The 26,744-nt window shown below is 43.7% G+C and overlaps 8 protein-coding genes and 1 non-coding gene across 9 annotated transcripts; 4 read left to right on the plus strand and 5 right to left on the minus strand.

Moving 5' to 3' along the window:
- Positions 1–54: 54 nt before the first annotated feature.
- On the minus strand, positions 55–3,150 carry Mcm10 (minichromosome maintenance 10 homolog). Its single transcript, XM_002052868.4, has 2 exons — positions 1,852–3,150; positions 55–1,798 (listed from the first exon to the last, which is right to left on the minus strand). The coding sequence occupies exons 1-2, from the start codon at positions 3,041–3,043 to the stop codon at positions 636–638; spliced, it is 2,355 nt and encodes a 784-aa protein (XP_002052904.1). The 5' UTR covers positions 3,044–3,150; the 3' UTR covers positions 55–635.
- A 1,702-nt stretch (positions 3,151–4,852) lies between these two features.
- On the plus strand, positions 4,853–8,477 carry bur (GMP synthase burgundy). The gene is made up of 10 exons (XM_002052867.4): positions 4,853–4,935; positions 5,208–5,315; positions 5,381–5,685; positions 5,905–6,205; positions 6,272–6,368; positions 6,434–6,803; positions 7,093–7,285; positions 7,346–7,750; positions 7,808–7,999; positions 8,069–8,477. Exons 1-10 carry the CDS (start codon positions 4,903–4,905, stop codon positions 8,168–8,170), a joined length of 2,106 nt encoding a protein of 701 aa, XP_002052903.2. The 5' UTR covers positions 4,853–4,902; the 3' UTR covers positions 8,171–8,477.
- On the plus strand, positions 5,717–5,849 carry LOC116651750 (small Cajal body-specific RNA PsiU2-38.40.4). Its single transcript, XR_004304780.1, has one exon. It is a non-coding gene; the product is annotated as a small Cajal body-specific RNA PsiU2-38.40.4 (non-coding RNA).
- A 596-nt stretch (positions 8,478–9,073) lies between the features above and the next one.
- Positions 9,074–9,997, minus strand: LOC6627471 (uncharacterized). Its single transcript, XM_002052866.4, has 2 exons — positions 9,482–9,997; positions 9,074–9,358 (listed from the first exon to the last, which is right to left on the minus strand). The coding sequence occupies exons 1-2, from the start codon at positions 9,995–9,997 to the stop codon at positions 9,176–9,178; spliced, it is 699 nt and encodes a 232-aa protein (XP_002052902.2). The 3' UTR covers positions 9,074–9,175.
- mAcon1 (Mitochondrial aconitase 1) lies at positions 9,973–15,106 on the minus strand. The gene is made up of 4 exons (XM_002052865.4): positions 14,938–15,106; positions 11,586–13,217; positions 11,023–11,526; positions 9,973–10,764 (listed from the first exon to the last, which is right to left on the minus strand). Exons 1-4 carry the CDS (start codon positions 14,968–14,970, stop codon positions 10,576–10,578), a joined length of 2,358 nt encoding a protein of 785 aa, XP_002052901.1. The 5' UTR covers positions 14,971–15,106; the 3' UTR covers positions 9,973–10,575.
- Positions 15,107–15,417: 311 nt separating this feature from the next.
- On the plus strand, positions 15,418–17,294 carry LOC6627469 (5'-3' exonuclease PLD3). The gene is made up of 2 exons (XM_002052864.4): positions 15,418–16,806; positions 16,861–17,294. The coding sequence occupies exons 1-2, from the start codon at positions 15,553–15,555 to the stop codon at positions 17,137–17,139; spliced, it is 1,533 nt and encodes a 510-aa protein (XP_002052900.1). The 5' UTR covers positions 15,418–15,552; the 3' UTR covers positions 17,140–17,294.
- A 203-nt stretch (positions 17,295–17,497) lies between these two features.
- On the plus strand, positions 17,498–19,345 carry LOC6627468 (NADH dehydrogenase [ubiquinone] 1 alpha subcomplex assembly factor 2). Its single transcript, XM_002052863.4, has 2 exons — positions 17,498–17,994; positions 18,069–19,345. The coding sequence occupies exon 1, from the start codon at positions 17,498–17,500 to the stop codon at positions 17,954–17,956; it is 459 nt and encodes a 152-aa protein (XP_002052899.1). The 3' UTR covers positions 17,957–17,994; positions 18,069–19,345.
- On the minus strand, positions 17,944–20,434 carry Noc2 (Nucleolar complex protein 2). Its single transcript, XM_002052862.4, has 2 exons — positions 19,364–20,434; positions 17,944–19,302 (listed from the first exon to the last, which is right to left on the minus strand). The coding sequence occupies exons 1-2, from the start codon at positions 20,354–20,356 to the stop codon at positions 18,028–18,030; spliced, it is 2,268 nt and encodes a 755-aa protein (XP_002052898.1). The 5' UTR covers positions 20,357–20,434; the 3' UTR covers positions 17,944–18,027.
- A 4,418-nt stretch (positions 20,435–24,852) lies between these two features.
- On the minus strand, positions 24,853–25,445 carry ATPsynGL (ATP synthase, subunit G-like). Its single transcript, XM_002052861.4, has 2 exons — positions 25,285–25,445; positions 24,853–25,226 (listed from the first exon to the last, which is right to left on the minus strand). The coding sequence occupies exons 1-2, from the start codon at positions 25,322–25,324 to the stop codon at positions 24,949–24,951; spliced, it is 318 nt and encodes a 105-aa protein (XP_002052897.1). The 5' UTR covers positions 25,325–25,445; the 3' UTR covers positions 24,853–24,948.
- Positions 25,446–26,744: the final 1,299 nt, after the last annotated feature.

Consider the following 26,744-nt stretch of genomic DNA (forward strand, 5'->3'; position numbering starts at 1 on the left):
CGTTGTGCAATTTCTAAAATACTTATTTTTGAAATTTTTTGAAAGTCACTATCATACCAAATATTAATATTTATTCAAAAGATCCTTTCAAATTTGCTTAAGATTTGCGCACAATACAAAATTTTAACGCCAAGTATTTTTAGCACCGTGCTTCAAGTTATGCACTTGCTTTTATATATACTATATATATATAAGAAATTTGACCATTTGTACTTATTGATGTATATGCCAAAAACTAGACTGTATATAATATATTAATATAAATTTGTATGCCATTTATATATAATAATATTCAATATAAATATATATATAAAATTAAAAATTTGTTCTAACTGTTAGAGATACGAAGCTGAAGGTCCGGATTATATCAAGAGTTAAGATTACCACGAGAATTTTAAATATTTAAACTTTATCGTCGGACAAACAATCGGGACATCGGCGGTTCTAATCTAGTAGCAATTGTCAATTTGTATATTCATTTATTATATTGGTTAATAGTTAAATGTGGGCGAATGCATAGACGTATGATGGGTATTCGAAAAATGGCGCAGTTTTTAACCCGGACGATGCCGGGTAATTTTTTTTTAGTATATATATATATATTTAAAATACAAGAAAGTAGACGAACCCCATGTCTATTCCTCCTCGGGCACTAGCAAATTCAGACTCGCCGCGCTTGCCACGCTGCCCAGAAAGGTCTCCTCATCGCCGCGCACCGATAGTGCCTCCCGGCCCGTGCATACCTTGCGCTCGCGTATCATGGCTGTGCGCTCCCAGCGTGAACCCTTGCAGCTGCTGCAGCTATGCTTGGGCAACTTAAAAACGGTGGTTGTGCGATTACCGCAATCCTTGCACTGAAAGAAACGCTTTTGTGCATCGACCACTTTAAGTGGATGCTTCTCCTCTTTGCAACGCTCGGCGGCCGCAAATGCGGTGTATTTGCAGCGCTGGCAAATGACAGCCTTGCAGGGCATTTTATATGTGCTTAGCATTTTCTCCTCCATGGCCTCTTTGCGCTCCAGCTTATCGAAGTAATCGCTTTGGGCCTCCCGCTCCCGCAGCTCGACTAGATTTGTGTGCGACGATGTGGCGGCCATGATACGTTCTATGCGAGATTTACGCATTATTTCGCGTTCCTCCTCCTCCAGTTTTTGACGCTTTCCACTGGTGGAGAACTTGTCGTGCAGCTCATCGATGGCACGCCGTTTGCCCGTTGCGGTGCCGCGCGTGGAATTCGGATTAACCTTTTCCAATGGCTTCTTCTTGAGCAGCGCAGCTGCTTTCAGTTTGGCGCTCTGCGCCTGTCGGGCTCCAATGTTTACCTCGAAGCTGAAATTTTCGCTGCCAGCGAGCTTGGGCGTTAGGCTGGCATCAAAGGAGAAGCCACGATTCTTAAACTTTTCCGGCACGCTTTGTGGCGTCGTGGGCGTGACAGCATCCATAGTCGTGGGCGTTGTGGGTGTTGCAGGCGTGGCTTGAGACGTTGCCGGTGCCTGTTCAAAGCGTTCGCTTTCCGCACGCAGCTGCCGCAAACGCTCTAGATCCTTATAGCGCTGTTTGCTTGTTGCCTCCACATTGCCTGCCAGGCGAGAAACGGGCCCACCGCGCTCCGCATACGGTACATCTATGGGCAAGCAGCTTCTCGGCTTTGATTCGTGATCAACGCTGTGCGCAAAGGGCGACACATCGTAGCCGGCCAGCTTGCTGAGACGCTCGCGCTCCTTGTTGATTAGCTTGGCGCTCTTGCGTGCTGGCACCGCTGAGAAAATCTGTCCACCATAGAAAACCTCGCTCTTGCCTGTGAAAATACATATGAATAAAGGCTAAAAAAATACATATATAACAACTCACCCAACACCTTGTTGCGCAACTCGTTTAGACCGCGTCCGGTAGTGGCCGATTGCAGCTCGGACCGCCTGGACATTTTACCAAACTCCTGCTTCACATGGAACACACAGTAATCGCAGTCAGTTAGATTCACCAAAGAAGTGCACTTGTCGCCATTCTTTTTGGTTGCCCGGCATGTGCCCAAATCCTTGGACTGGCCCAGTATCATCACCTTCTGTGAGGTATCAATGGACAGGCAGGCGACATCTTTGCTGCCCGCGCGCTTCTCAAAGATCGTTGGATTTAGGACGGCCAGACACATGCCCTCTGCGGTTTTCCACAGCGCTTTGTGCGCCTCTTTGAAGAGGAAAATGGAGGCAGTTTTCATTTCACCTCGTAGATCTGAAAGACGCCACGTGGAGTAGGGATCCCCTTTTTTCGTATTGCGCACCGGCTGCTTGGACACCAAGGCACCGGCAATGACCCAATCCTTGGACAAATCGCCGCGTTCTATATGAAATGCTAGACCCGAAAAAGGCACCGACTTGCGGCCGTCCATGCGCTCCTGCAGCAAGGCGCTGGATATCAACGGATTGATCATGCGCAGCCCAAATACGGGATCTGTATAAATAGCCGAGATCGTAGTCTTTTGTAGAGATTGGCCCGAGGTTGCGGCTGCCGCTGCTGCCTGCGGTGGTCTTTGGAAAGAGTTGCTCGCTAGCGCCTTTCGCTGGATGGGATTGTGCGGGTTTTTAAGACGCAGAGCCTCCGGCTGTGCCGTTGATTCGACCAGTTTTACACCTGCTCTCAACGACTGGTCCACCTCGCGAGCCACTTTGCTCTCGTGTGCACTTTCACGCTGCTGTTTAAGTTTTTTATTGATATCACTGCCATATTCATTATACTTGCGCTCCAAGAAGTTCTTGACCTCTTCGTCGTCAGATGAATCGAGTTCCGGTTCATTGGATTTGAGTTTTGACTGTACTTTTGTCTGCGTTGGCTTCACGGTCACCTCATAGCTGAAGGCGTCTGCGAAGCTACTGTCTTCGCGTAATCGGGGTACTGCAGTGGCCAAAGTGAGTGGCGGCGGTGCCAGTGCTGACTTTGCATTCTCCGCATTATCGTTTTCAGCTTCGCCCAGCAGTTTTTCAAGTGCCAGTATTTCTGCTTCGTCGTCAACGCTTATATCGGACTGTGATGCATTTGCTGGACCCATTGTATTTGTTTAATTTAAGAACACTTACTAGTTTTCACAACGTAACCGAATTAGCGCGCATCCGAATCATTTTTGGCGGGCCCAGCTGGTGTGTATTGAGTAATGCTGTAGGTCGTGCATTTGCCAACACTAACGATACAGCTGCTTTAATTTATCGTTTTACATATTTGCAGCAACGCTGACATTAATACTCATCCAGTGCTGTGTAATCGTAACTCACTCGTGTTCATTCATTTGGTTCAGTTTTAAGGAGCGAACTAGATTGCATGAAATGTGCAAAAAATACATTTTGGTAGTGCTTAAGCTTACAAATAAATATGCTTTTCGAACATCCTGTTTAATATGTATACGAATCGATTAGACAAAGAGTCTACATGTATGCAGCAATTTACAATAAGCAACAGGGAATTGAGCATAAATAATGAACACTTCCGAATTATTCAAATGATCCAATAGTTCTTTTTCGCTCATGCACAACCCAACACTAATTTCTTCGTCAATATGTCATCTTTCGGCTTTTATTCACGAAAAGTTTAGTTGCAGAGCCCCGTAATATTTAAATTTTAATGCTCTGGACAGTGCTAAATCGTAGCCAGCCGCCTGTCTAATAAACGAGAACAACACGGAACATCAAACAGACACCCACGCGCCTGCTGCAGCGGCTCTCGTAAGGCCCTGAAAATTGTCAAATATTTGCGGTTTGGTCGGAGACGGACGCGGTGCCGTTTTGCCCAAAAAAGAAAAAAGAAGTGTGCAAAAATCAAAGCTAACCGGGATTCCGCACCCAAAAGAAACGTGTATTTAGTGTGTAAGAATAAAGTTTTCAGCCTTAACTACAGGCCTACAGCTCCGCCCGGCAATTAGTAAGCAGGTAAGAAATTCAACATCAACCAGCGCCTCCCACAAACCGCGCATCACAAGCTCTTTTTTTTTGCATTCTTTTTTTTTGCGTGAGCAAATGCGTGTTTTTGACCGACATTTGTATGCGCTTGCAAATCGCATGACATAAAGATAATTGTGGTCGTTTTGTGGTTATAAGCTTGGTTCAATACCATTTCCCACGTGCGTGTCCTCAATGCGCATCTCAAATTGCTTTTTGTTGTTGTTTTTGCTGCTTGTTGATAGCCTTTGACTCGGACTTGGGTGTTTGTGTTACTGTTGTTCTTCTTATCGCAATGCAACTTTGCCTGAGCGCATGCTGTGGCGAAACGGGCACACAGATAATTGATCCGAAATTGTTTTAAAAATGCAAAGCATAGAGTTGCCACACAAACACAATAACAACTGTAAGACACACTGCCTGTTTACCGTTGCCTTTGCACATTTTGATTTACGCATTTTCGCATTCCACGGCATTTGCATTACCAGCGCGTGTTTTGAGTTTTCATTCGCCTGTCACCTCTTTAGCTCAGTTCTCCTTGCACATATAAAAACACACACACACACACATACATATATATATATATATATCACCCGCTCTCTCATGCTCTTTCTGCATGTCATCTGTCGCGGTCACTAGCCGGCCCCGGTCCCGGCCCCACATACTCAGATGCAGAAAAAAAAATAAAATAAATGGACCAATGTGAATTTTTGTTTAAAAAGTACGAAATCTGTTTTTTATTCGCCGACTCGCATATTTACGTCAAATTCCTCCGCACCCGCAGCTTACGCTCATAGCACTGGTAAAGAAAAATATGCTCAACTTATTTTCACGGCGTCGCCTCTTGACCTTTTTTCACGTCGCCTCCCCCCCCAAATAGATTTTCGTTATTCATTGCTGTTGACCAAAATGGAAATGTTTGTTGTCTATCGTAGAATTGTCGCAAAAAACAAGGCCTGACAATTTGTCTGCATGTTGAATGATTCTACGTGTGATCCAAAAGATTTTACCGGTATGTGTTGTTCATTTGTTACAATTTAAACAGACGTTGCGTTGTTTATTGCAATTGATAAGGCCTTAAATTCAATTTCGACCTTGTTGCACATGCTTTAGTTACACAGCCAGACATGAGCAGTTACAAATATTGGCATATAAATAGGCTTAAAGATCTGGCGCAAATTGCTAGTTGCAGTTGGATGCTTTAGAGAATTGCATGACATTTATTGTTAACGGCAGCTGTTAATCACGCCATCTCTCTCTCTCCTTCTTTCTCCTGCCGGGCAGTGCTGCAACGATAAAGATATGAGTACAACTATATTTCTAACGACAGCGGAGAATGGACTGCGACACGATAAAATTGTTATACTCGATGCTGGTGCACAGTATGGCAAGGTAAGTAATCGATATCATACGCAGCTATCAATGACGATAATAATCGTTTTTAATTATTCGAGCAGGTCATCGATCGCAAGGTGCGCGAACTTTTGGTAGAATCGGACATTCTGCCATTGGATACGCCAGCGTCGACGATACGCGATAATGGCTATAGGGGCATCATCATCTCCGGTGGACCCAATTCAGTTTATGCTGAAGATGCGCCCACGTATGATCCCGATCTGTTTAAACTGAAAATCCCTATGCTGGGCATCTGCTATGGCATGCAGTTAATCAACAAAGAGTTCGGCGGCACCGTGCTCAAGACGGACGTGCGCGAGGATGGCCAGCAAAATATTGAGATTGAAACATCGTGCCCGTTGTTTAGGTAGGACTAAGGAAATCCCTATTATGCATCTCCAGCAGCAAAAAGAAAGCGTTCAAATTGCAAGCTCATTTGAGCGCTGATACAATGCTGCCAGAGCAAAACGAAGCCAGGAACAGTTCAGTTTAGCGTAGTCTATAAACTGATCTACACGTGGCCTCACATTTTATAAATCATTTAATTTGTTCACTTCAATTAATAAACATGTTTAATCTCTTGCAGTCGCCTTAGTCGCACACAGTCAGTGCTGCTCACCCATGGCGATAGCGTGGAGCGCGTGGGCGAGAAACTTAAAGTCGGTGGCTGGTCAACGAATCGCATTGTGACAGCCATCTATAACGAGATCTTGCGAATCTATGGCGTACAATTTCATCCAGAAGTCGATCTAACCATCAATGGCAAACAAATGCTATCAAACTTTCTGTACGAAATATGCGAGCTAACGCCAAACTTTACCATGGGCAGTCGGAAAGAGGAATGCATACGCTATATACGCGAAAAAGTGGGCAATAACAAAGTCTTGGTATGTCTCTAAATTTCGTAAATATTGTATTAAGAAAACTATATCAAATTGTTAAACTCTTTGCAGTTGCTGGTCAGCGGCGGCGTTGATTCGAGTGTGTGTGCCGCATTACTACGACGTGCTCTGCATCCAAGCCAAATCATAGCAGTGCATGTGGATAATGGTAATGTTAGCACCGGAGGATTTTTTAGCCTTAGCTGTTTAACTAATTTAATGCTTACCTCACAGGTTTCATGCGCAAGAACGAAAGCGAAAAGGTGGAGCGTTCGTTGCGAGATATTGGCATTGATTTGATAGTGCGTAAGGAAGGCTACACGTTCCTCAAGGGCACCACGCAAGTGAAGCGACCCGGCCAGTATTCTGTTGTTGAAACGCCGATGCTATGCCAGACCTATAATCCGGAAGAGAAGCGTAAAATCATTGGTGATATATTTGTAAAAGTGACCAACGATGTGGTCGCTGAATTGAAACTAAAACCCGAGGAGGTACTGCTGGCGCAGGGCACACTGCGACCCGATTTGATTGAATCCGCGTCCAATATGGTCAGCACGAATGCCGAAACAATCAAGACGCATCACAATGACACGGATCTGATACGGTAGTGCGCTAGCATATTCAAGATATTATTATATTTTAGTTTGTTTTATTTTGGTATGCCTTGTGAAAAATATTAGAAATTCATATGTATATCGGAAGCAGTTCATATATGGAACATATAACTGGAGCCAAACATTTTAAAGAAATTGACCCTACAACAAGTTGTAGGCAAGTGCTGGCACTGCGTGTGCCAAAGGATACAATTATATTTTGTGTTAACCTTACCCTACTATAAATACCCAAAATTTCGTATTAACTTTCTCTAAATGTATGTTAAATAATTTTTGCAGGGAGCTGCGTAATGCTGGACGTGTCGTAGAACCATTATGTGACTTTCACAAGGACGAGGTGCGTGATCTAGGCAATGATCTGGGCCTGCCAGCGGAATTGGTCGAGCGACAGCCCTTTCCCGGACCTGGACTAGCCATACGCGTGCTATGCGCGGAGGAAGCCTATATGGAAAAGGATTACTCAGAGACACAGGCATGAAATATTCAAAGACCATCATAAATCCGACTAATCCTCGATTTTTTACGTTCACAGGTCATCGTGCGCGTTATTGTGGACTACAAGAATAAACTGCAAAAGAACCATGCGCTTATTAATCGTGTGACGGGCGCCACCAGTGAAGTTGAGCAAAAGGAACTTTTGCGCATCTCTGCCAATTCAGATATACAGGCAACACTGTTGCCGGTACGATCGGTGGGTGTGCAGGGTGATAAACGCACCTATAGCTATGTGGTGGGTTTGTCAACGACGAGCCCGGAGCCCAACTGGCAGGATATGTTGTTTTTGGCCAAAATAATACCGCGCATATTGCATAATGTTAACCGAGTCTGTTATATCTTTGGCGAGCCCGTGCAGTATCTAATTACGGATATAACGCACACAACGCTCAATACTGTGGTGCTGGCACAGCTCCGGCAAGCGGATGCCATAGCCAATGAGGTGAGCACAAAAATAAAGCAAGTTAATTGTGATTATAATTATATTTCTTATCAATAGATTATTATGCAAGCGGGTTTGTATCGGAAAATCTCACAAATGCCCGTAGTTCTGATACCCGTACACTTTGATCGTGATCCCATTAATCGTACGCCCTCCTGCAGAAGATCTGTGGTGTTACGTCCATTTATAACGAACGATTTTATGACTGGTGTGCCAGCTGTGCCCGGCTCTGCTCAACTGCCATTGCAAGTGGGTCATCAAGAGGCTGCTTTTAAATGCAATAACAATTGCTAACTTGTTCTTGTTTACTTATTACAGGTTCTAAATCAGATAGTGCGCGATATATCGAAACTGGATGGAATTTCGAGGGTGCTGTACGACTTGACAGCCAAGCCGCCCGGTACCACCGAGTGGGAATGATGCGTTCAAAACCAAAACCTTTAACAGCCATTTCAATAGCAATAGAGATATGTAGAAACAATAAACTACTACTGCATGGTAATTAACAAAGAGACGCATGAGACAATAGCAGAGATGCCGCCTGCTGCTCATCCAAAAATCCTGGGACAGCTAACAGCTATTAAGCAAAACTGAGAGCAACTGAGATAAACGAGAGAGAGAGATAGGAGAGCGTAAATACAATTTAGAGTGCCGCTTTAACAAAACAAAACAAAACAAAACAAAAAAACAAACACCACAACCAACAACAAAATATTAACAAAAACAATTCAGGTTTATAATATCGATTATTGTGTGTAATTAAAAGTAACGCGAAACGATGTTAAACAACAAACAAGAAATTAACACCAGATGGCAACAAATAATATATATTATTGCTGTATATTGAAATATTAACATGTTTAACCAGCATGTGCGATTTGTTCCTTTTATGAAAAGGAGATTACAAAACACATAAGATACATAAGTAACAAAAACAATTTATTTACGCATTTTTTAGTTATATACATAATTATACATATATATACATATATATATATGCATATATATACACACACATAAATGTTATATATATATACATGTATATATACAGATATTAAATTAATGCAAAACCATGTTCTGAACGTTGTATATTTGCATGGAAAGTGTTTTCGAGGAAATCGTGTTTGCAAAACAGAAAATTGTAAGAAGTACGAAATATATAAAAAAGAAAAACAAAACAAAAGAAAAACTATTGTAAGCTAAAATTATGAATTGTTATATAAAAACGTTTTACTATTTAAATGGCAAAAACCACAGCAAAACAAATTATTATAATTAAAAAAAAAACAAAAAAAAAAAAAAACAAAATAAACTAAAAAGAAATGTAATAAAATCGAAAAGGCTATATGTAAATACATTCTCGAATTTTATGAAGGTACAAATGCTCATTGTTCAAATTTTCAGCGTCCGCCCGGTTGCTCCAACCTACGGCAGCCGATGAAAAGCCTCCGATGTTAGGCTCATAGTGCCGCGTCGTCTATTCCTCAGGTGCTCCAAAGTTTGCAGCTTTTGTCCAAAGAATGTGGGGCTTTTGCTCTTACTGCGACCCAAACGCATGCACTTGGCTGCGAGACTCTCCCCGGGCACGCTTTCCGATTCAGACTCGGGCTAAAGGGATTGTGAGTGAAAATTATTGTAGTACAAATATTAAAATATATTTAAATAAAAGTTTTAATGCAATTCTAGGTTGGCTGGATGTCTAAAAGATCTGCAATTTAAATGCCCACTTACAACTTGAACCACTTTGTTAACTGGCTTTTTGCGGTCGAACATGTGTTTGAGCAAAAACTGAAATCGATCCGAATAGCGCAACTTTGGTGGCTGCTCTCCGACTTTATTATAAAATTGGGCCCCCTGTCGACGCACTTGATTCAGCTGGACCTTGTAGCGCCATTTAACAATGAGCTGCTTCCATCTCTCCGGCGTTGGCACAGGATGTGCAGTAGTGATCATTTCCTCAGCGATCTGTTGCCAGATCTGTGCCTTTAGATCGTAATTGAAGAAGTCCTTGTGATTCTCCATCCAGAGACACTCGTTCTTCCTGTACAAATCGATCAGCTTGAAATGGAGGCGCCATTTGCGTTTGGTGCGCGGCGTGGCGATAGTTAAGTTTGTTACGGAAGTGAAACTATTCGAGCTCTGCGCCTTGTTGGCCATAATGTAGCAGGACTGTAAATTTGGACAATTGCTAATATAAATAGCATTTAAATCTATAGAAACAGTTGACAGTTTCAAAGTTTTATTCATTCAATATATATTGCTAGGTGTTTGTTTGTTTTCTTTTTTTAAGTTTTAAGTTTTATAATTGATACAATTAATTTAAACACACGTTAATGAGTGGATGCATTTGGGGTGCAGGAAATGGGTCAGCACATGTCCGAAATGGATGTTGTGGTCACTTATTGTCCGCTTCAAAAATCAAAAATCTTGCGCGTTTTGTATTTCATACATATTACAATAAATTTTATTCGCATTCGCAGCAAACAAATTAGCAAAAAAACAAAGTTCAACTAAATATAATAATTTATGTATGTATAATTGTATATATATATATATAAAACTGTTTCACAATGTCTCGATTTATGTTTCGATTACATAACTTTTACTATTAGCACTTTCGACACTGAATAAAAAAAAGCAAAAAGCAACTCGCCAGAAAAAATTAAATATGATATATAGATTGAAAAAAAAGAATACCATAATTTGATTGCTTGCGTTTCATGTCGGGCGTATATAAGTATCTATATGCATGTGTTCGTGTCTTGAGTGTGTGTGTGTGTGCTGTGTGTATGTGTGGGAGGCGACTCGAGAGGGGGGTCAGTAGCTTATTGGGCCAACTCCTTCATGCGATTGAGAGCGCTGCCCGCCTTAAACCAGCCAATCTGCAGATCATTGAGCGTATGGTTAAGCTTAATCCTCTCCACCTTGTCGCCATTCTTGATCTCGCAATCAACGGGCTTGCCGGGCGCCAAGCTGCTCAGATTCAGCAGCGAAATCTTGCTCGTGGGTTGGATCTACAAATATATAATTATATGTATATATCTAATATAATTTAAATTCATTTTAGAGCCCCGAAAATCGAGAGACTTGAACCCAAAGATATTCATTTAAACGATGTTCGACCTGTTCCGAGTCAGTGACATGTTCGAGCTGCAACTCAAACAGTTTGAGCTGGAACAATAAGAGTCTTGACTTCCTCGACAGTTCGACTATCCGAAAGGTGTTTCACTTGATTCGATGCAGGGCTCTAATTCTTATATTTCAGAACTTACCTTGTCGTAGTCGGCGGCGTTGGCAAAGGTCAGCGGCAGGAGGCCCTGTTTCTTGAGGTTAGTCTCGTGGATGCGCGCAAACGACTTCACAATGATGGCGCGTCCACCCAAATGGCGTGGTTCGAGAGCGGCATGCTCGCGAGAGGAGCCCTCACCGTAGTTATCATCACCGATGGCCACCCACTTAATGTTGTTGGCCTTGTAGTCGCGTGCGACTTCGGGAACATTGCCCCACTTGCCGGTGCGCTGGTTCTTGATCTTGTTCATCTCATTGTTCTCAATGTTGGTGGCGCCAATGAACAAGTTGTTGGAGATGTTGTCCAAATGGCCGCGATACTTGAGCCAGGGGCCGGCGGCAGAGATGTGATCCGTGGTGCACTTGCCCTTGACCTTGATCAGAACGGTCATGTCGGTCAGATCCTGGCCGCTCCACTTGTCGAAGGGCTGCAGCAGCTGCAGGCGCTGCGACTTGGGATCAACAGCAATAGCGACGCTATCGCCGACCTGTTTATGAGAGAAACTCAAATTAGATACAAGCAATCTAAAGATTAGTTTGAACTTACTGGTGGTGGTGCGGTGTAGGTGTCCTGGCCGGGATCGAAGCCCCTGGAGGGCAGCTCATCACCGAACGGTGCCTTCAGCTTGAATTTCTTGCCATCGGCGCCAGTGAGCTCATCCTTCAACGGATTGAAGTCCAAGCGACCGGCAATGGACAACGCGGTGACCATCTCGGGGCTAGTCACAAAACAATGTGTCGCCGGATTGGCATCATTGCGACCGGTAAAGTTGCGATTGTACGAGGTGACAATGGTGTTCTTGTCGCCCTTCTTTACATCCTGACGATCCCATTGGCCGATGCAGGGACCACAGGCATTGGCCAGCACAGTGCCGCCGAACTTGTCGAACACCTCGGAGAAGCCATCGCGTTCAATAGTGGCACGAATCTGCTCTGATCCGGGGGTCACATTGAATGGTATTTTGGACTTGAGGCCATGGCTCATGGCATCCTTGGCAATGCTGGCACAGCGACCCATATCCTCGTACGAGGAGTTCGTGCATGAGCCAATCAGGCCGACCTTGATGTCCATGGGATAGCCGTTCTTCTTGGAGTTCTCGCCCAGTTTGCTAATGGGATGAGCCAGATCTGGCGTGAATGGACCATTCACATGCGGTTCCAGTGTATCTAGGTTGATCTCAATCAGTTCATCGTACTCGCAGTTCTTGTCTGCGGTCAACACCTTGGCCTGATACTTCTTGGCCTCATCGGCGATGCCGCTGCGGCCAGTCGACTTCAGATAGTCGGCCATGCGCTGATTGAAGGGGAACAACGAGGTGGTGGCACCAATCTCAGCACCCATGTTGCAAATGGTGGCCATGCCTGTGCAGGAGATGGAGTCAACGCCCTCGCCATGATACTCAATGATGGCGCCAGTGCCGCCCTTGACAGTCAGAATGTCGGCAACCTTCAGAATGACATCCTTGGGCGAGGTCCAGCCAGTAATTTTGCCCGTCAAATTGACACCAATCACCTTGGGGCACTTCAGCTCCCAGGGTATATCAGCCATGACATCGACAGCATCAGCACCGCCGACACCAATGCACAGACCACCAAGACCGCCGCCATTGGGCGTGTGCGAGTCCGTGCCGATCATCAGCAGACCGGGGAAGGCGTAGTTCTCCAAGATGATCTGATGGATGATGCCGCTGCCTGGCTTCCAGAAGCCCAGGCCATATTTGGCGCAGGTCGTTGCCAGGAAGTCATAAACCTCACGATTCAGATCCTTGGCACGGGCCAAATCCTTGACACCACCGATTTGCGCCTCAATCAAGTGATCGCAGTGCACGGTCGAGGGCACCGCAACCTTCTTCAGGCCGGAGGAGATGAACTGCAGCAGGGCCATCTGTGCGGTGGCATCCTGCATGGCGACACGATCGGGACGCAGACGCAGATACGATGTGCCGCGCTCAATATCCTGATTCGCTGGATCATCCAAATGCGAATAGAGCACCTTTTCGGACAAGGTCAACGGGCGATTCAGACGACTGCGCACCACATCCAGGCGCTTGGTCAGCTTATCGTAGGGCAGATAGACGTCCGAGTCGAATTTCGACAGTGCCACCTTGGAGGCGGTATAGCAGGAAGCATGAAATTGACGGGCCATGGGATCCACAACATGTTTGCCCAGTTTGCACACCTGTATATACCCAAATTAGACAAGTGTTTGGCCAATTAGCACGTTTCAATATAATTAGAATAAAGCTAATAGAGAGCTGGAAAATAGTTTCACATTTCAAATCTGTAATTTGTAACCAAAACCCCAACAAAATAGTATTTTACGTTGGGAGTTGCGCGTTTTGAAACTTTAAAATGTTAATAACAGTTACATGTTATGGCATTAACATGTATAGGTATATTAACACAAGTGCTCAAATTGTCATTAACAGCTAAACGCACACGAAGATCTTTTAAAATTACACGAGAATAACATTTTGTCTTGGTCTCTGCTGCTAGCAGACGCGTTAAGACCACTTAACAGAGCGCGCTTGTTTTTAATATTTATGTGTAACAGACAGTTGTATGTTATGGTATTTACATTGGCAAATATGTTAACCAGACTGTTATTGCCAATAAACAGATAATTAGAGTTTAGTAAACATTTATACAACTCAATTCAAGCGCTGTGAAAAGCATAAATATTTAATCGTAAATCACAAGCTGAGTAATTTGTTTGCCCATCGCTAATGCTATGCGTAAACCTTGTGATTCGCATAGAGGCACACTATAAATAATAGTTGATTAACATATCAGGGGCACTTATATTATTAATTAACTTGATTGACCAGCTGTATGAACAGATTACCGATAAGATAGCTATTGGCAACGGGCTTCTCATTTGATGCAATGGTTCTCATTTAAGTATCTATACAATATACAGTAAAAGCTCTCATAACAAACGCGCTTCTACAAAAAGCGAACAAAAAATGTTTGAAAAGAAAAAATGATCTCTTGAAATATAATTTACTAGATTTTCCCTAACGGACAACTCTTATAAACTTTCCTATGCACGACAAGAATTATTACTGAGAGTATCCGCTCAAGGGACTCTTCACTGTACATACACATGTAAGCTTTCAGTACTAATTCACGTGATCAATAAATAGCAACAAAGGCAAAATCAAGCAAACTCAACCAATTACGTGTAAAGGTCATTAACATTTGGGCCCCTACCCCTTGCAGATGTTATTGCTCCCCCACAGAGTGAGCTGCAGCTGTTTTTTTTTTTTTTTGGAGAAACGATCCCAATTTTATGCTGTTTACCGCGTTTAAATGGAAAAGTACGCGCAGAGTGCGTGACTTTCGAGCACAAACGTAATACAGTTGCATATTTTTATATAGACTATAATTAAAAATACTATCAAAGTGTCACAAGATAAGAACAAATAAGATATATGGTCGGGGCTTCTCGCAGCAATTGCCAGTTGAATAACGATGCTTATATAAAAACATACAAGTTGCACGTTGTTTAATTTGTTGCAAATATTGTTGTTATTGTCTCAAAGGTCATTTTATTTACACACACCAATTAACACAAAAGGCTGGCACAAAAAATTCTACACAACATTTGAAAAATTTAAAGAAGTACCAGAACATACTTCGATTAGGTAACAACTTTTTGATTGGTTTTTAGGTTAGAAAAGCGCAACGCGAAAAATTCCAATTTGCATAGCGAGCGCATTTAATTTTTCAGCTGATATGCATATGAGAACAAATTATTTAATTGATGTCATTGTGTTATTGGAGTTTAATTGTGTTATCAGCTTTAATTTGATTTTCTTTGCGTGCCTGTGTGTATATGTGTGAATGCACTGACTCCCGCTTCCAGAATTTAGGCATGGTTATTTGGCAACACGTACCTGTGCCTGTGCGTTCATTAATCTCGCTGCCATAATTACGCGTTTATTTTTCGTACAATATCCAACTATTTATAAACACTCGAAAATTTTGTTAGGTGACTTTAAATGATAACCCAGTCGTACATCAAAATTTTCAGCCCTCTCAGCCGGAAGATTTTAACACAGACTGAGCGCAAATCGCAAAAGTTGCCTGGCGGCGAGGGTGACATGGTCTTAGAGATGAGCAACAATTGTCCAAGTGACTGGTGAATTTCGATAAGAGCGACTGACTAGTCTATTGTAGTATAAGATAATTAAAAGGAATATAGCTGCGAGTCTATAAAGAAAACGTTAATAATAACTGTCTAAGTAAAAATTGATTGACAGCTTTTTAAAATTTAATTCCGAAAAGTTCCTGTGACAATTGCCCAGCGCTAGTCAGCTCTAGCCGATGTGCCATCGATATCGATAACAACAGATAGTTTGTTAGCCAACACTGATTTTATGTTTTGTTTGCGTGGGTGGATGGGCGGGCTTGCGCCCATTTGTCACAACTGTGCGAATAATATATTAGTTGGAAAAACATAAATTAGAACTATCCAGAAATGTGCGGTCATTTGGCTGCTTGGCATTGCAATGTCCGATCGTCGTAAACGTGGTTGTATGCCCGAAGTAACTGTAGATTATCACGCAGTGCCATTACATGGGACTCCAACGGAAAATCTTAATCGAAATTCAAACTCAACGCCAACGACTACGTCATGCTGCAGGCGTCCCGCGGCTGCTGCAGCAGAGCAAAACTCCTTATGCTGTGGGCATGGCTATATTATACCCGTGTTCATATTGTTTGTGCTTGTTCTAATTGTACTGCTGTTGCCTTGGGAAACACTAAATGGCCATATGGACGAAACTACCCCCGTCGAAAAGCCGTTGCCTTGTCAACTCCAGCTGGTGGAGACGATACCAATTGGCTTGAACTACACACACGATAGTCCCAAGTTTTTGAGCACCTTTGAGGCGTGGCAGCTGCTGCTGACCAAAGCAAAGGCGACGATAGACATAGCTGCTCCGTACTGGACATTGCGTGGAGTCGACGTGAATGACAGCAGCACCCAACTGGGTGAGCAGCTATTCCAGCGTTTGCTCTCGAATGGGGATCCGGGCAAGCCCAAGTTGCGCATACGCATTGCGCTGAACAAGAGCCTGGAGAGCTCGTGGCATGCGGATGCCCGAATCTTTGCCAACTATGGCGCCGCTCAAGTGGTGGCCGTCAAGCTGGCCAATGAGGGTGGTGCCTTGCACACAAAACTCTGGATTGTGGATGGACAGCACTTCTATTTGGGCAGCGCCAACATGGACTGGCGCTCGTTGACCCAAGTCAAAGAGCTGGGCGTTCTTGCCCAGAACTGTCCGCAGCTAGGTCGCGATTTGTCCAAGATCTTCAAGGCCTACTGGCAGCTGGGCAGCGATAAGGATACTATCATGCCCAAGCCGTGGCCATGGTCCTATTATACCCCATACAATCTGCGTCAGCCTATGCTCATCCGCGTCAACAGAAACTATACCATGCATGCCTATATATCCAGTGCTCCGCCGCCGCTTACGGCCAGCGGACGTACCCATGATCTGGATGCCATCTTAAACTGCATAGACACGGCTCTGGAATTTGTGCATATTGCTGTCATGGACTACTATCCGTTGATTTTGTTGGGCGGCAAATTGGAGTTTTGGCCGCCCATTGATAATGCTCTAAGGAAAGCGGCCGTGGAGCGTGGCGTGGCGGTCAAGCTATTGATTTCGTGGTGGAAGCACTCGGATCCCAACGAGGATAACTATCTGCGTTCGCTGCAGGAGTTGTCCACTGTCGACCACCAAGTAGATATACAAATTGTAAGTATTTGTGGTTTATTTCAAGCATCAAATTTATATTGGTTTAACTTGCAGCGTCGTTTTATTGTGCCTTCGGATGAGCAGCAGCTGAAAATACCCTTTGCCCGTGTCAATCACAATGCCTACATGGTCACCGAGAGAGTTGCGTATATAGGCACCTCCAACTGGTCGGGCGAGTATTTTACCCACACGGCTGGCGTCGGTCTGGTCCTGGCCGATGTGGACTTTGAAAATGAAACGCAACACACTTTGCGCTCGGATCTATTAGATGTCTTTTCAAGGGATTGGCATAGTCCCTATGCGCTGCCGCTGAAATATAATTTGCGTCTTTGAGTTTTTAACATTCAATATTTAAATATTGCGCGCGCTCGTTTCGCCGCGCTGTTGTTTTACAACACTGCCACATAAAGCTGCTTCATGTCATAACAAATAGTCACATCCAACCTGAATTAGAAAATTACAAAATAAATCCAATATCAAGCCGAAAATGAATTTTTACACGGCTCAGCATCGTCCGTATATGCTCTCGCTAAAATAATTTTTGCGTGTTTGAGTTTTTAAAATATTTTTAAATTTTTCGCGCAATAAACTCACATCGTTGTCGTTTTCCAGCACTGCCACATACATCTGCTGGATGTCATAACAAATAACCTAACCTCAATAAAAAAAATGACAAAATAAACATAAAATAATGGCAAACAAAAAGCCTACGCGTGATCTGATCGGCATTATTTGGACCAATTTTTGGCGTTCGTTCTTGCCGCGTAAGTATCGTGGCGATTACAAAGGCGACGATTACTTCGGAAACAAATACTTCGAGATACCAGCCAATCCGGCTGTTGGCCAACGCAAAGAACGCTGGTTCGAGCCGGCCGATAAGGAGGCCTTTGACCAGGAGCTGACCGCCGAATGGGAGGCCTGGCTGCGTGGTCGTCGCGAGGAACCGCCCTCACGCGATGAATTGATCAAGAATCTTCAAGTCATTGAGATGAAGAAGCGCAATGCAGCTGAGCTGGATGCGCAGTATGCCAAGGAGAAGGACGCGGGCGCACTGCCCAAGCAGGTGGAGGGCGAGACAATTGGCACGTATCCCAAGTACAAGGATTACGAAATAAATCCCGGCAAGAAGCCAATGGATGAAAAAAAATAAACATTGTTTGTGTATTTTGAATTTGTTTGTTAATATATGTACGTATTACTAGTTTAACTTTATGCGCTAGTTTACCAATCATTCAAATCTAAATCCTTTACAATATCCACAGCCGTGGCGGCTTCATCGTAATCATCTGCAGCGGGCTCTGCGGGCGCCGCCTGCTTTAGCTCCAAGCGCGGCTCATTATCCTGCTTATGTTTGGGCTTCTTGGGCTGTGGCGGCACTGCTTCTTCATCCTCATCGTCGTCGTCGTCGTCGTCATGTGGTATGCCCGCTGCATCATCGTCTTCCGAGTCCGATGGGAACAGCTCCAGTTCGCCGTTTTCATTACGCACCGTCACGCCCGTCTTGGCCGCCGGTCGCTTCAGTTTGGGCACATCGTAGTCTGCATTGATGTCATCTGTTTGGGCCGCCTGGCGTCGCATCTTGGTCTCGTGCGTCTTCAGCCAGCTGGCATAGTAGATGTCCAATGGTGTGCGCTTATTGCGCACCTGCTGCTCCCAGGCTTGCACCGCCTGTGCATCCTTCAGGTCAAAGGTGACGGTGCTCTTGCTGCGCTGCTGTTCAATAAAACGGCTGCTCTCCTGAATCTTCTCCAGTAGCTGTTTCAGTTTGCGCACATAGTTGGCATTGCGGCACTCTTTGAGGTAGGCCTTAATGGCCATCACCACAGGCACCACCAGATCGCTAAACGCCAGCGTGGCCGACTCATGTGCCAGATACTCCAACAGCAGGCCGCACACCTGCTCGACGACCTCATCGCGGAATCCGTTCTCTGCCAGCTGCGACTTGTTCAGACGCAAGATGCAAGTAAATTGCAGTGGCTTCATGGACACCGATGTGTGCTTCCGATTGAAGGTATTGCTGCGCAACACCTCGACAATAAGCGGCAGGATTGGCACGTACGTGTGCGTCTCCTTAGCCAGCGAGATAAGCGCTTGCAGGCAATGGAAGCGTAGCGGAAAATACTGCGCTGTCGGTATGAGTCGAATGACGCCGGTGGTGATGGTCACCAGTGGATAAACCAGCGGCTGCAATTGCGGTTTGTTTGCCGTCGCGCCAAGCAAATCCGACCACAAGCGCAACGAATTGATAAACTGCCAATTGTAGACCGCCTGGAAGCTGTCCTTCTTTTTCAAGATGACCGCATTGCGCAGATGTATGGCCAGTTGACGTATGTAGAGAAAGGCATGCTGATAGCTAACGTTCAGATCCAGGGCGAACATCTCCACCAGCGAGCGGCGCATGAAATTGATGCCCGGCAGCGTGCTGGGCGAAACGAACTTGGAGTTGCGCACATACGCCAGATACATGGCCTTCAGCACATGATTCAACATGGTGGCCTGCCAGAGTAACAAGTCAAGTGTTAATAAAAATTCTCTACAGGATTAGGCGGTAACTTACCTGTTGTTTTCGTGTGATTTTCAGTATGCACAGAAAAGCCAGCACGCGCACCGTTTCATCGCCCGTGGCCCACAGCACAATCAGACGCTTGAGGATGGTCTTACCTAGCGCCGTAAATGGCGCCACCATGCCAGCCATTTGATGCAAATGCTTGAGCAGCACATTAAGTATATTCGAGCTGGACACCTGCTCCACGAGGCGTATCAAGTCGCCCAAATAGTAGCGCAGGCAGCCACGCACCTTTACCCACTTCTTGTGCTTGTGCAGCGGCAAGCTGCTGTTGGGTTTGACGCCCAGCACACGGATTATGGCTGGCTGCAAATGGAGCACGCACAGCTGAATGACGCCGTTGAAGGTGGCGGCGCCAACAACTTTGTAGGTGCCGGCATTGGCCTGTTCGCCCTCGGCATCGGCACTAATGCTGGCCAGCGCGGAATTGAAGGCTTGTATTACCTGACGGACTGCTTCAATGGAAACATTGGGCTTGGTCAGCTGCAGTTCCCATTGGCGCAGCATGTTAAGTGTTATTTTTTGTGCGCCACCCGCAGCCGCTGCGTCTTCATCCTCGTCGCCCTCAAAGTCGCTCTCGTCGCTGGCCACGGCCAGATCATCGCTAGGCTTGTGATATTTCCCATCATCCTCCTCGCTCTCCGCAGCTTCGTTTTGTTCAGCCACATCAGCTACCTCCTCATCGTCATCATCACTGTCCATGAGATTAAACTCTAGCAGTTCCTTGTCGTTCTTTTTCAGAAAATCATAGAACTCGGGATCTATATCCTTAAGACCTTCCAAATCCTGTTTTTTCAACGTTTTCGCCGTCTTCTTCTTTGGACGCTTCTCATCTTTGCTTGTTGCGGCGGCGCTCTTTTGTTTTACTGTTTTTTTCGTTGCCTTTGGCAACTTTGATTCCTCTGGCGGCTGCTTTTTCTTCATTACACCCTTTGTTGGCTTTGTTTTGTCCAGGGATTTCACTTTTTTCGTTGCTACCTTCATTGCTTTTCGGGAATTAAATAAAACCAATCTTCAATAAATTCGATACTTGCACAACACGTGCCGCTTTACATTTAACAGATTTACTCGTTACTTGGCAGTAGTATCGCCACTTAACAGAGCTAGTTCACGGTTAACAGCAGGTTTTGCAGCTGTTTATATATTGTGGTGGCTGCTCGATAGACTGCCGATATTTTGCTAGCGCGTTTTTTAAACTTCTGCAAGTACAAGCTTTTAAGCTACGGATATACAACTTTAAGAGATCTTAGAATTTTATAATTATAGCCTTTTCGTAAAATAGCAGCACAGCATAAGGCTGTGTGACAAAGATAAATTGCATTTTGACAACCAAAAAACAAATACATCTCCTGTCAGTTGCACATTAATTAATCAGTAAAAACGTCGATCAACTAATGGAAACGCTTAAGGGGGCGTTGAATAAGCTCTACTATCGTTTTTCAGTTGCAGTTACGCCTGCGTCTGCGTCAGGGGCCACACATCTGGCCAACTTGTTGCCAACTGCCGCGCAACAAGTTGTTGTTGTTTGCAGTTTGTTTGTTTTTGCTGTTGCTGTTGTTGTTTTTGTTGCTGTTGTTACAGAGACTGAAAACGAGAGTTAGGCTTAAGTGGAGCAGGGGTTGTTTGCCTTGATCAACGGCACTCGCAATTATTAATAGAAAAATTCACGTAATGTAAAACAAAAACAAAAAACAGAAAAACTTGATACCGCCAGCTTAAATAATTGTATGCATACGAGGGGTGGTGGGGAAGGGAGGGGGGGGGGGGAAAAAGCTCAGATCCGCCTTAACAACACCTACGTTTGGCCCCCTTGAATTACAGTTATGCATTTCTGGTGAACGTGTGCTGTGCAGCTCTTCCAGACATCCTTCAGCAGTTACGAAATGGCTTAAATGGGAATGCCAGTCGTCCAGTCCCGAATGGGACCGCCGCAATAAAAGTGTCACACTCCCGAGACACCCCCGCCCAAAGTTCCAGCCGTAAGCTCCAGTTCCAGCGCCGCACGCAGTAGCAGTCGGCGCCGTTGTTGTTACCATGTCATGTTGGCAGCCACTCCCAATCGCAATTGCCCATAAATCTTGCCCGGCCAGTTGCCATTCACTTTTTTTTTTTATTATAATTGTCTTTTATTTATGTTTTCCGCAACGCGTGCACGCAAAACGCATGACGCAGCCGCAGCGACAATTTCCTAGATCGCGTTGCAAGTTCAAGTTTACGCAGTTTTCAAGCCAAATCGAAATCAGCTTCCTGCTCGGGCGCAGTTTTACAACGCACTTTACTGGTTTATTCGCACGCAGCAGCAGCAGTTGGCCCACAAAATGCGCAACTGCATCAGCTTTTTGGCCAAGGCCAGGCCAGGCATTTGGGCCAACGCATAAGGCGTGCGCCGCCCGTGCATTGCTTTGGCTGCCGGTTTGTCGATCTTGTTTTTTTTATTTTTTTGGTCATTATGCGGCTTGACTTTATTGTTGTTGTTTTGTTTTTGTTTACGATTTGCTGCCTTAGTTGTTTATGCTTATGCGCTTATGATCACATTGTGTGGGCGATGCCATGAATTACCGAATAAGGTTAATGGACTAACTCTGATCTGAGCGCAGAGTCTGCAATTGGCTTATAAAGTGTTTAAGTGCAATCAATTGATTTTATGTGCAATTTTAAATGCGGATTTTGTTTAAAATAGTTATGGTATAAATGAACTAACAAATAAAATGAACTATTAACTAAAATTTGTCTTAAATTCATTTGTATTTTTTAAAAGAAACAAATTTTTAAATTGGTCAAAGCTTAGGTATCAGATATCTAGTTCTTATTATTAAAAAAATATATATTTACTTACAAGTTGTATTCGAGTAAATAATGGTTGAATAAAAATAAATTTGAAAGCTATACTTAATCAGATCTTGATTTAATATTGAGATCTAGAGTAGGATAAAAGTAAATCTAAAAATATGAACTTTCGAATCGGGTATTTCCTTCAAAATAACTTTAAGTCTAGAAAACTGGAAAACTGGCCCCCAAAAACTTGTCTTGCACTCACATAGAGACATGAGTCTCTGGTTCTCCCCCTCCGCCTATCTGCCCTGCCTCCGCCTACCTCCTCAGCACACGTTATAAGCCTTATCAAGTGAAGGCAATTGGCATCCCCCAATGCAAAAGCTACTTAGTTGTGGCCGTTGAAGCGTGTACACTTCAACTTCAAGGCGGAGGCATGTCATAAGCATTTGAGAGCTGGCCATAGAACGTGTTAAATAAATAATACTTACCTTATAAGACTCGTAATGCTCTCTGTTCGTTGTGACAGTTGTCGAGTGGGTCTGGCCACAAAAGTGGCTAATTATTGCGTTAACTTAATGGCCATTAACTTTGCCGCTTACAAACACAATTGTAATTGGATTAATTACGCAAAGAGATTGATTGAATAGCGCCTAGTCAAATCACATCAATAAGTATTAAATATGTACATTAGCACGAATTTAATATAATTAAAATTGCCGCAACAGACCCGAATTCGCAGTTTTCGGAGGCCACCCACTTGAATTCCATAATCAAGTCGAATGTTAGTTTAATTCAATTATTTGCAAACAATTAAATTAATACCTGCTGCTCTGGAGTCAATGCGACCAACAACTATCCTAACCACGAACTTGCTTAAAGGCTTATTATATTTTTAATCCACCAAGTAAGCCCCGAATCGTAAATAGTATTAGGAACTTAAGTGGTTGATGGGGACTGAAGCAAATGCCTCTTTCCACGAACCCAGGCTTGTACGTATTAATTAGAATTTAGTATAAGGCTTTGATTGAAAGTAAATTGATAAAATTTTACTTAATATAAATTTCTTAAATTTTATGAATATTCCAATTTTATCCAGCTAAATGTGGAAGTCATATAGCAATCTAAAACAGAATCGGGTCTTGCCTCCGCGAATCGCGTCGTGTACATTTATGATTAGCAAATAAATATACTTTTTTTTAATCATTTCAAGTAGGGTATGACAAACTAAATGAAATAATGAGCAGCATGGTTAGGTGTCGGAGGCGTGGGTGTAGAAGGCAGCCGTTGCGGCAATCGGGCAGCCAACACATTTGGCAACTAACCATTGGCAGTGTACGAATGTCTGGCCACCATTTGGGTCCGATCTGGTGGCAACTGGCAGCAGCTTGCAACAATCGGCAGGCCGCAAATTGAATTCAAGCGTGGCTAACATTGTTTAGGCCAGTCCCACAAGCCACCAAGCCACCAAGCCACACTGGGCCATAATTAGTTTATGCTCTTTTATGCGATTTTAAGTATGGAATTCGCATTTATCTGCTGCCGCCGCTCCAATAGTGGGCGTTGCACGGCTACAAAATAAAAAAAAAAAACAAAAAATTAAAAAAAAAAAGTGAAATATTTTGATAAGGACTTTTGTCTGCAAGCATGATGCAATCGCGGCTCGAGATTGCGCCAAGCAGCACTTGTTAGCGCGCTGCCTGACTTTGGGTTAGGTATTAAAATGCCACAAAAATTGGGCCAAATGGTAAATGGAAGTGTGCTGTTGCCGTCGAGTGCGACATGTGCATTGTTATACCACGCTGAACCCATTGAAAGCGCTCCAGAGCGGGTATACTGGCTGTGTCCAAGCGCTTGTAACGGGCAGAAAGAAGGCTTTGCGATCCCAGAGATATATATGGCTGTGGGAGAGCGTCAATCTCATCGGCTATTACCTTATATTTTAAACCTAGGCCCTTTTGCGGCACTTGCGAGAAATTTACTTCTAATAATCGCAACCTTGCTCCGTTTTCGCGGTATCAAAAGTCTCTCATTGCTTTAGAACTGGGGTATCTCCTCTTCCAGTTCCCATCAGAATTGTAAATAAATTCATTCTTTGAGATATTGCCTTATACTTTACACACTTCTTTGTCGTAAATTTGATTAAGATCGGGCTATGGCATCCACAAAATTCAGAAAATTTCACTTTTAAGATACCATTTTCCCCTGTTCCCAACAGAATTGCAAATAAACTCATTCTTTGAGTACTCACTTGTGTATGCTTTGAAAATCTTATACAGATCGGACTACAAGTGCCGATGTTAAGCAATACTGTATTTTCCATACAGTGTGGGAGGAGGGAAGAAACATAGTCGTTCGCTTATATATGTATTTTTTGGTTGTATACAAGAAAGTTATTAATTTTATAGCGACAGCTTGGCGCTGGCTGCGGGGTATCTCTTAGTGGAGCACGCCCGTCTGCCAGCGCACGTTTGTTTTGAATTATGCAATTGCTCGGTGTCAGGCTGATTTATGCCAGTTGACCGCCCAACACTGGCTGGTCTAACGCCTCGCCGCTTGGACGCCTCCTGCCGCATGTCACGTAGCATTTGGCCAGATGTGTCCAAGATCAATGCCAGACCAGCTCAGATTTGCATTGTGCGCATGTCCGTTGCTGGAATTTTGAGGCGCGGCTGGGCAAAATTAAATGGGCGTTCGAGCTGAACTTATGATCCGTGAATGCTGCAGCTTTATTTATGCTTAGAACAGAAACAATATATAAATGTAACTTGGTAAAAAAAAAAAAAAAAAAAACAGACATCTCTTCAGACTTTGTAGCCAACAAGGTGACGGCGTCCAATGACTTCGCCCATAAAGAACCAGGTGATCACCTCAATGGTCACCAGGGTATTTAGCCAAGCCTCAGCGATGGTCACCTTGCCGAGGCGACTGCCAGCGCCCTTCATATCCTTCTTGGCTGACTTGGCGGTTGCTTGCGCTGTCTTGCGTATATGGGCAAAATCTGCAGGAGTCGGCGGCACCAGCTCCACCTTGGCATAGCGCATGAACTCATCGAACTGCGGACGAGCCTGGGCCTTGAGCTCTAAAGGATGTTTTTGAAGAGATTAGCTGAAAGCAGCGTAAATTGATTGATAACTTACTGTTGAACAAGACTGTGGCCTTGGCAACCAGGTTGGCCATATTGAGTAGACGATGAAAAGTTAGAAAAGCTGGAAATTTATTGCTTAGAAGCACGTTTTAAATTAGTTTTAATGTGTGCAGCAAAGCTGTGAAAAGCTGACAACGCAGTCAAGGCAGCAAAACTGTATACAAAAACGGAACGCTTGAAATGAAACAAATAACTCGGGCAACAACTATCGATACAAATTTGTTTCGCCTTAAATTTATATTTGATAATTTGAAAATATTTAAATTTAGCCAAATCGCCTATTACAATGCCCAAATAACTTGTGTTTGGCCATGTTCAGCAACAAGAACGAAAGAAAAAAAACCAGCGATCCATGTAAATGTTTTGGAAAATTTGCATAATGGACCACGCTAGGCGCTTGTTTTGCACAAATTTCGTGCAGACCCACGCCAATTAGCCGATTTTGTGGCGATAACTGACCGATCATTACAACGCGGACAAGATAGTTATTAGCCAAGCGCTTTATGCTGAGGCTAATCTCCACCCACCGTTTGGGAAAATAGCCGCAGAGCAACACAATTGGGCCACGAAACAATGGTCAAGATGTTCGTGGATTGGCATTAAAATTCAGCAGATCTGCCCTGATAGAGTTATACTTTACAAATACGCCCGGAAATTTCATCATTGATTGGCTGCCTTACAGTCTAAACTATTGGAATCAAATAAATACATTACAAGTGCTTTTTAATTTTCTTGCTTTATGAATATTAAAGTCGCTTTCCATTCGCATTCCAATCGCCCGTTACGGCCCTGTGGCATATCATATAAAATGTGATTAATGCTGTTTTTTTACCTGTCAAAACTGTGCAGCTGCCTCTTAAATGGTTCTGGTCGTGTTTAATAGCTTGACCAACTCATTTGCTGCTTAAAATTGTCTTTGACTCTTTGACCTGCTCGTTAAATGCGATTTGCATCTTATGTCAATTGCAAGTCGAAGTTGAACAGCATTCTGGTACTTTAGTAAGTGTCCAAATATGGAAAAGTAGTTCAACAATTTGATTTGCTATTTTGCATTTTTATTGTTTACCAATGCTGACAGCGTTTGATTATATTTATTTTTGGGCGTTGCCCGTGCACATGCCTTCCTACTTTGGTGCCCGGGAAATGCTCGTTGTAAAACAACAATTGTACATTGAGAGCACTGAGAAAAATCACAAAAATAATTCAATTAAATTTCAATAAGTTATTATTAAAAGGAATTTAATTTAAACATTTAATTCGAAAGGAATTCAACAAGGAAAAGGAACTCATGAAAATGGGCTTAGTTCCAAATCGATTGTTTTTTGAATTTCGATAACCTGATTTGCCCGCCTCTTGTGGTCTATGTGATGTCACAAGGAGGCACTTAATTTAAATAGAAAAAATAACGGCAAAGTTTATTTTTGGGTCTCCACTTTTTTTTTTCGGTGCAAG

This window comes from Drosophila virilis, chromosome 4 (genome assembly GCF_030788295.1).
Source record: "Drosophila virilis strain 15010-1051.87 chromosome 4, Dvir_AGI_RSII-ME, whole genome shotgun sequence".
Classification (NCBI taxonomy): Eukaryota; Metazoa; Arthropoda; class Insecta; order Diptera; family Drosophilidae; genus Drosophila; species Drosophila virilis.